The sequence below is a fragment of the Poecilia reticulata genome, chromosome 16 (assembly GCF_904066995.2).
Source record: "Poecilia reticulata chromosome 16, P_reticulata-male-v2, whole genome shotgun sequence".
Lineage (NCBI taxonomy): Eukaryota > Metazoa > Chordata > Actinopteri > Cyprinodontiformes > Poeciliidae > Poecilia > Poecilia reticulata.
In genome coordinates, this window is record NC_088845.1 from 20,399,990 (window position 1) to 20,409,578 (window position 9,589).

The 9,589-nt window shown below is 38.1% G+C and overlaps 1 protein-coding gene across 1 annotated transcript; it reads right to left on the reverse strand.

Moving 5' to 3' along the window:
* Nucleotides 1-703: 703 nt before the first annotated feature.
* LOC103478479 (maternal B9.15 protein) lies at nucleotides 704-7,332 on the reverse strand. The gene is made up of 5 exons (XM_008432371.3): nucleotides 7,189-7,332; nucleotides 3,619-3,801; nucleotides 3,374-3,511; nucleotides 2,915-3,242; nucleotides 704-1,802 (listed from the first exon to the last, which is right to left on the reverse strand). Exons 2-5 carry the CDS (start codon nucleotides 3,789-3,791, stop codon nucleotides 1,590-1,592), a joined length of 852 nt encoding a protein of 283 aa, XP_008430593.1. The 5' UTR covers nucleotides 3,792-3,801; nucleotides 7,189-7,332; the 3' UTR covers nucleotides 704-1,589.
* Nucleotides 7,333-9,589: the final 2,257 nt, after the last annotated feature.

Here is a 9,589-nt window from a genome sequence, read left to right on the forward strand (position 1 = left end):
GGAGTGTAGAACAACTCCAAAGATAACAAAACCATTGTCGTCCACCCACCATATTTTAGACAAACACAGCATCAGTTTGAGAAGCTCCAGAGACCCACAGCTCAGGTAGGAGCTTTGGCCTTCATGCGAAAAGCTACATGTCAGGGAAAAGTCACATTCAAAACACCATCTCCGTGTTAAAACAGGGTGGTGAAAGTATTATGCTGCAGGCATGTGAAAAAAAATTCATTAGGGGTTGAAATATATTTAAGGCAGCCTTAAAACCCATCAGAGAACAGTCCGGTGAGCACAACAAATCTGTTTATTGTTTGTTCTCTAATGGAAACAGAGAATACAGTTTCAAAGTGCAGATTGCCAATTACTTCAACTTCCATTATTTACTTGTAGAATATTCCAGAAATATATCAATTTATCTACTGATGTAGTCAATTATTTATTCATAGCACAAATTTTGGAGTCAAGCCCTCCATGAGATAAACAAGGAAGAATAACGTCATGGCCTTGGCTTGACACGCCAAACACACAGGAGTCTTTCCCCTGCAGCATCCTGCTTCTGATGAAAACGTCTACAACACAGGATGAGTTTAAGTCGAGTTCAAACCAACAGGTGTTCCCCTTGCAAAATACTTGAGGAAGAAAACACACAAACTCGCCTTTATACAGGAAACATTCACACGAGAAAGAAGAGCCACAGGCTGAAGAGTAGAGTAAAAAATTAGTTTAATCTGCAGTAAAAGTTTACTGCAAACGGTAAAAACAAATCAAACACACAAGCTTAAAACTTTTGAAACAGTGAATAAATATTCATCCAAATCACAGAATTGGTGAGGAAAGCATGGATTTGAATCTGTCTTCTATACAGCGGCAGCAGATCATAACAAGGATTATTTACAATAATGTAGGAAGCAGCCAGGGAGCAAGAGGCTTTGTGAAGTTAGATTTGCGATGTACAGAGGCTCCATTTCATAAAAAAAAAAAATAAAAAATCAACTTGATGCCACTTGAGCACCACCTGCTGGTGGTCAAATAAATTACAACAAACTAGAAAGATCAGAAAGTGTGGATATGCATTGTTAAATATATACAACCAGTTAAGTAAAAATAATTATCTTGATATACAGATATTCTTGCTGTAGTTAAAATACGTAAAGAAACTGAATTGTACTTTACAGAGGTTAGCAGTAATTTGTGCACAGAGAACTATGTTTGTTTATGATTATTACAAAATAACTTCTTTTGGCAAAAAGAATATTGCTGAAAGTTCCTGAGTTGGTCCAGTCACCCAGTGATTGAAGTCATTCTAATAAATACAGTACATTAAAAAAACAAAAACAAAAAAAACAAATGCAGTACAGAGACACAAGGAGATTAAAATACTTTAGCTCAAGTTCATTGTATTGCTGTGCTGTGTGTAAAAGACCCCCGACAAGTCCGCAGGAAAGTTAAAGATTGTGCAAGAAGTAGCTTTAGAAATTACAATTTTTAAAACATTACTCATTTTGGCCCAAATGCAGCCACACTCAAAGACTCGTCACTACATGGCTCAGTTAAAGGAGAAGCATAATGCTCCGCCCGGCTTCACGGATGCTCTAACCCTTCACTGCCCCCCACGGCTGCAGGGCGGCCTGAGGCAGGATGAACTGTGGAGACGGCTGTGGTACGAGGTAGTAACCAAAAACCTGCTGCGGCGGAGGAGGCGGCGCGGGGGACGCACACACAGTGGTGAGGAACACCGGAGTCCCCTTCTTGTACTGGGACCACACCGGTGTCGGATGGTAGAAGTACTGAAGGTTGGCGGGAATCTGAGCAATAAAAGAGATTGGAGAGAGCACAAGATATCAGCAAAGATGCAGAAATTATTTTTCCTTCCTTTTCAAAAAGAAATAAAGAAAAAATAAAGAAGAAATAATGAGGAATCATCATGAGAGTCTGACTTAGCAGCTGACACACTTAAAGACAGAGCATCTCTTTATTTCCTTTTAAGGACTTGTAAAGTTTTAATTAAGAAGAATAACTCATTCTACCATTTTTTAAAATTAAAACAAAACCTTTGCCATGACACTGTCAACAGATAAGTCCTTGAATGCATTAAACTTGATGCAATTATTCAATCTTGAGGGGGAAAATATGACCACAGATGGGCTGCAACACAACATGTCATGTTCCTTCATAATCTCCATGGTTTCACTATGAGCCACACTGGGAAACCAAACACCAGAACAGAATTTCAGGAGTTTTATTAAGAAATATTGGTGTTGAAATTCAGGTCTAATAAAAATATAGAATCTTTGTAAACAAGCTGGTAGTCCAAGTTCCTATTTTCAAGCTTGTGTTTTTATACACTAGCAGATTTTAGAGAACTGAAACTCTAAATCTGATCTTGAGTCATTTGAGGACAGGACCAGGAGTGGAATGCATATTTTAAAACGGACATGAAGGATCAATTACACAAAGTGAGTTTCTTTTTTTGTTTTTTTTTAGAAACAATAATATAAACAGAGGGATGAATAAATAATTGCCGCAAGTGGTCCCCCTCTCAAATTCATGCTGAAAAAATGTTACCACCACTGCTAAACTAACTCTTGGCGCCACCAATGAACATTTACATTTAAAAACACAGTTTATTTGTTCCTGAAGATTGTTTAAATGCCTTATCCAGTTCTTGCATCATACACAAGTGTGATGGGATACTAGAATGGGATGCATCATAGTTGAACCCGTGTCATAAAATACGCCAACAAGTATTTATGGCATCTGGATGTGCATGTATGAGTCAAATTACAGCGCCTACGTTTGTGGTGATGAGAGAATGTGTTGTTCATAGCGTGTCTGTAGCTTATCAGCCTGAGTTTTTCAAACAATAAAGCTCTAATAACTCAAATGACCCCATCAAGTGACAGAATCAGTAACACACCTTGTTCTTTCTGACGTATCTGACTTTATTTAGTGCGTCTCCGTTCCCTTTCCGGATTCTGGGTACCATCGTCACTGTGTAGGCGTTGCCGTCTGCTGCCTCCTTCTTCTCATGCTCCTCCAGATTCTTGTTCTCCTCCACCTCTCCGTCTTTGGCCTCCTCCTCTGTGTCGCTGGACGAGGCAGAGCCGCAGTCTGATGAGGTGGCAGAGTGGTAATCTGACGTGTCCAGGTTGACGGAGGAGTCATCCCGGTCCCCCTTTACGCGCCCGTCTTCCTCTTCTTCACGGAAGCGAGCTATTGTAAAAGGTCTGCCGTTTTCCCCAGACCTGCGAGTGAGAAATTGAGTAATTGTAAATGCTGGGCCAGGGAAAGTCACTCATAGTTCTACTTTAGTGAATCACTGACTCATGCAGCTGTAACGCGTCTGTGTGTTGAAACAAGCCGTCAGGTGACTCACCTTGCACACACCTCCAGTGGGTCGATCCACAGAGTTATCTCAGGTGGGAGTCCCAGCTCACTAACCGTGAGCTCGCTCTCCTCACAGGCCTTCAGCACCACCGCATCGCAAGGGCCGTCTTTATTTATCCGGATACACCTGTCAACGTTTGCGTTCAAGTTAGGAGAGAAATCTAGAAACTTTGGATGGAATCAGATGCATTCATCCATCAAAAGTTGGACCGAAGGCCATGCACTGATACCTACCTGTATGCCTGGCCTTTGCTGGGGCTGTCAGGGTACCAGTGGTCGCAGTATTTGTCGCACAGAAGTTTCTGCAGCTTCTCCTCAAACAGCTCTGCTTTGGCTTCATCCAGCTTCCCTCTGGCCACCACCAGGCGCTTCAGGAAGTCGACTCCAGCTTTTACCTCCCTCTTCATTTTTTTTTTTTCTGTAAATAACACAATAAAAAGTTACTGTTGCTGCCAATTATCTCCACATATCTGCTTATGTGCTTCAACTTCCCTTTATCGGGATCAGGAGGATTAGGAACTTCAGGGGCAGAGATAAAAATACTTCCCTAAGCCTCCCCCCTCAAATCCCCCCATACCTTTATTTAAATAGCAGAAAGGGCAAGTGGAAAACTGTGAGGAATTTACAGATGCTTGACACGGCTCCGAAGTGGAAAACACCCACGGTTTTTACACAGGCAAACAAGATGCAAACTAGCTGCTGCTGCTGCCGTGTTGCCAAGTGAATGTAAATACGCTGCTCGCTCTGCGGTGTTTATCTTCCGATAGAGTGGCTGTTTGGAGCAGGTTGACCAAAGAGGCCAAGGCAGCCGAGAGCGTGCAGCTGCTCTAACCTAACGCCACGCGTGCTCACATCCTGAGGCCCCGGCGGAAGACTCGCACCTTGAACCTTTGCGGTGCAGACGGCTGTTTGTTATCGCGACTTCACTCTTGAGTGAGGTGTTCTGACGGAAAATTGTTATTTGTTCTGAGAAGCGCAGAGACGGCCTCTCCCTCAAGAGTGGCAAAGAGAGACACAACAAGCCAGCGGCTTCAGATCCCTGACAAATGATCGGGCCGTTACGTGAGAGCAAACACGCGCCACCCAGCCTTGTGTTTAGACAGCAAAACAGCAGCTGTAGCACAAGTCAATAAGTGTCCAAAGAAAATAACATGCTTTCTATTTAAAGATGTTTTCAGTTTCCATTTGCCCTGTGAGTTCAATGTTGTGCTGACCTAAACAGGTAAAAATACAATGAAAAGATGCGACCTTGGCAGGTAACAATCATTTTTATTGAATGATTTATTCTAAAAATCACAGAGAATCCAGCTAATAATGTGCTAACATGAAACAACAATTATCACTGAAATCCATAACAAGGTTTATAAAATGACTAATTTAAGATTCAAAGTCATTTCAGTAAGAGCAAATTTTGCTGAGCACTGCTCTTCAGCTGGCTGAAAGAAGCTACTGCACTTTCACCATGCTGATTGGAAAAGGATTAAATTCAGGCTCTTACGTACGTGAAAACTAACTAACTAACAAGGGTAAAATAAAAGACATTTTCATTTTATTTTCACAATAACATTTTTTTTTCTGTTTTAATCATAAAATTCATTGCACGTTTTGTTTCAAGTTTTACATCGACAGACTTTGAGGTTGTCAGATGCACAAGTGAGAATCTTAAAGTAGTTCATGTAGGTGAAATGAACTACTAAGATACTGTGGGTTCATTGTCAACATAACTTTGTCAAACTTAAATTTTAACAAAGTTTTTCTTAGCATTAACAATCCTATAAAGCACACAAACTGGAACCAGTTATTCCTAGCAATTCGACTGGAACTGTTGCCAGTAAAATCTGTGGATTACATAATTATATACACTTAAAAACTATTTTATAGCTAAAAAAATTAATCCTGGATGATTTTTTGGAGAAATGCGTCACTTTATTGCTATCCTTTACACTAGACATGAGCCGGTAATTGTATCCAGTTTGAGGATTTGAAATGCTAAGATTGCTAAAATTTTCTGCGACTCTGGAAAATCTGCATAAATTTCTTTTATTGAGATGTCAATAAAATAAAGATGAGCAGACATCTATCTCACATGGAGCATGAAGGTGAGATTAACTACCAACATATTAGCAGTTAGTATTTTAATATTGGTATTGACTAATATGAGTATTAACTATAGTATTAGTTAGTATTAATATTAAGTGTAATATTTTCTGTAATTAAAATAACTGTTGTAAAATCCACATTTTCAGCGGCATTAATGCAACATTAATGCTGCTGCCGGTCAGCTGGCTGAAAGAAAGCTACTACACTTTTATCCTCCTTACAAAGCAGTTAAACTTTACTCCAAATATTTGTATACATACATTAACAAAAAAAAACTGGAAATCTTTCGCATAACGCTGTGATAAAACCACAAGCCAACAACCGAGATGTGGCTGCAGGCTTTGCAAAAAGCCAGAATAATAAGCAAATAGTATCAACTTTGTTTACACAAAAATCACAAAAGGTCAAAGGGTATAATATTCAGCTCAATAAGCACATCTACCTGAAAACTCGACTATGTATAAATCAATATGCTGTGGTCTTACCGTTTTCAATAAAAGCACCGTGATCACGCAAAACATTTCTGTTTTAAATTTTTTGCTTAAAATTAAAACAAACGTCCTCCTGATACCAGTCCACGTCTTCCTTCAATAATAAACTGTTAGCAGTGTATCAGCGACGTCAGATTTTCACCATTCCTTCTGATTATTAAATGTAGTTCTTGTCTTTGATGTCAGGTTTCAAATAAGAACATCCTAAGACATACAACTACTTATTCAGTGCTCTCCTAATGGCTTTCATTGAACAAATGAATCACAATGCTGAGCAACCATAGGACAGCCTGATTGCTCGTCGTTTTCTGAATTGATACTTCAAAATTGATCTAACAGCTCAGACATACTCCTTAAAGAAAAGCCCCCATAGCTCAGAGGTCTTTAAACAGCGTCTGCTCCCAGTCCTCACAAATGGTTTATTCTGAAACACTCTGGTTAGGTTTCCAGACAGAGATAGCGAGTTTCGTTGTTTTAAAATATCCTGGGGTATGAATCTCTCTTCTAGCGTGATAAAATAAAGTAAGCACAAAGTTATCTGTAAATGTGCTTCGCAAAAAAGATGGAAAAACACTGCGTGCCCCCTTTAGTCGTTTTGCTTTCGTTATAATAAATTGTTATATCCAAATAAATTGGATCCTCCTCGTGGGACAATGAGAAGACAAAGCACACATGTCCACAACGTGATACGCAGCATGGACACGTGTTAGTGTGTGGCTGTCGGGTGATAATATTCGTCATAATTGAAATAATTGTTACAAAATCAACATTTTCATTCTTTTTTTTTAATGATACTTTTTTTTTTACTGTAAAAGGAAACTTCACTCTACAGACAGGAAAAAAACACGTTCGGGGTTTTTTTTTTTTTTGTTTTGTTTGACGGAGCGGAAAGCCCCAAGTGGAAACTCAGAAAGTTGGCAGAAACCAGCCTACGAAGCGTAATTTCAGCGCAAGAGTTAACATTTTGAACTTAACCGAAAACACCCAATATTAATTTTGAAGTCCGGTTTATATATAGGCTATATATATATATATATATATATATATAAAGTTTTAAGCTGCTATAAATTAATTAAAACTTATAAATGTAAAAAACCAATCCATTCTATAAAATACAACTAGAGAGAAATGTATTTTAATTTTTTTTTTTTTTAAATGCCTCGCTTTTGATTCAAAAACATTAAAAGTTAAGTAGAAGAGGTAAAACACTCACATTTGTTAGTAAAGTATCCTTTTAGTGGGAACCCCGTGAATCTATCCGCTTTCCTCTCGTCGTACCTGCCCGTCCGCCTGCTCTGAGTGTTGTTGGAGTTATTATGGTTCGCACATGTTGCTTCCTTGTTCTCTTCCTCTGCTGCTGCAACAAGGACGTAACGTTACCGTAAGCGTGACTCACTTCCTGTGAGTATGCGCTGACGGGCTGCCTCCCAGACCGACGCCCCAAATATGGTCAATTCAGATAAACAGCTGAACAGGGAGTTTTCTTTCTGACACCCAGTGGTTGTTCTACTACCTTGGTGATGAAATATGAAGTAATAAGAATGTCCCGTAACTTTCTAATAAACGAGGTCTCTGTTTACGGAGGCAAAAACATCCGGTGCCACGTTGTTCAGAATCCTGTCACAATAATACAATTTATCAGTTACCATTAGTATTACTTATCAAAAAGACTGAACAAAAGCTCCCAACACATTTTATGAACACCAGTTTAAAAAAGTTTAAAACTGCTGCGGTTTAAGTCATTTTGTGATGCCAGAAAATCTGTTTTTCTGCCTGAATGAAACATGAAGTATAACGAATCAACACACATCACCTGTTGCTGCACACTGCCAGTCAGCTGCCTGAACGGAGGCCAATGCTGCTTACAAGAAAGACAAAACTGGTCCATTTGGAATTAAGAAATATCTGTTACTGTACCTTGAAAAGTGCTGCGTTTTATATTTTTAAGGCTGAGCAAAATGGCAAATAACAATATTTAGTACTATAAATAACACAAAAAAATATTTATTAAAAACTAATATCTTGCATTATTATTTTTGGCAGCTGCGAGAATAATTGCTTTGGGATTTATGCCTGAATTTAAAGAAGTTAGAAAATAATTTAGGTTTTCAAAAAATAATTTGTAAAAAAAAAAAAAACTGAAATATTGTGAAATGTGGTGTTTTTAGGTAAGATTAATACCCAAAAACTGATTCTCACACAGGACCATGACTTTGAGTTATTAAGTTAAAAAGAACTGAGATGAAGGAGTCCAAAAACTATGTTGAGATTATTCAAAATCAATAAAAAGTATGGAAGAACAAGAAAAACGTATACAGAAAAACAATCTGTCATTTAACAAAGTCCCAAACAAACTGTATTTGGGCTGTCTGGTTTCGTAATGATAGGCTGCATGTCAAGCACAAAAATGACAAATTAGAAAACAAACAACTGAATAAATTGTCATGAAGTGTAAAGTATAAATATGGAAATGCAATTAAAGAAAAATAAGAAAATGCAAAAACAGTCAAACAGGCTCTTTTCCATAGAGCCTGTTTTTGTGTTCAGTACAGGAAATGTGTGTGTAACACTTCCTGTTCTATGTCCCTACCACAGTTACATGACATTCATTGTTTAGAAATTTGATTCGCATGCAGACACTTGTAGTATTTATTCCCTTAGTAAAAAAAAAACAACCTTTATGATGATGCATGTTAATCCTAAGTTTTAAATAAATGTCCTCAACAAACCAAAAACTGAACAGAATAATTGTAAAGTGCTATTGTGCTAACCAGGTTCTAATTTTTGAAAAAGGCAATAGTGGAAATTAAAAGATGAAATAATACCTTACCAGATCAGAATTGATGCAGATTAAATGTTTCAGATCCGAAAAACTTCTGACAGTTTCACATTTTCACATGATTAATAAGATAAATTTGAACAATCAGCACTCCACAGTGTTTGTCCCCAATTCTATCTCCTTTGATTGTTCACGAAAATAAGGAACAGAAAATGTCAGGTCATGTCAACCTGGACAGAAAGCCACAAATAAATTGAAATGACTTCAGTAAGTAAACAAGACGGATTAAACTCAATTGTTTATTTTTCTCTGTTATTTTCTTTCTGTCATGTTATAAAATGCTAACATTTCTTTTGATCTTTTTTTTAAAATTATTATTATTATTGCTATCAGTAGCATCTGAATAAGATAAACATGTTGGGTTGTACTTTGTTGCGCAGTGGTTAAGCTGCTATATCCGTCTTCTACCACAAGGCGGAGCTGTAACCCTGGCTGTGCTCATGTCTCGCTCTAAAAAACACGTGTTTACTCAAGGTGAACAAAAAAGCCCCGCAGCAGCTGAAAAGAAAGTTGTCCAGACGTGATCCCTCAACAATACATCAGTGATACAGGTGAGTTATGCGTGTCAGCTTCTTTCTCCTGCAGTAGGAGGTTTTATATGATTTTTTTTAAAAATCAGAGATACAAGACATTTCAGCCACACCCTTATACAGCATTGTTATTTCCTCCAGGCTACCTGAAGGCTGAGATCTTTTTTCTTTGAACTATGTTGTTTTAGGCAGAAAACTACACAACAACAATGCAATTATCACTGTAAAATCTAATGAATTCATTC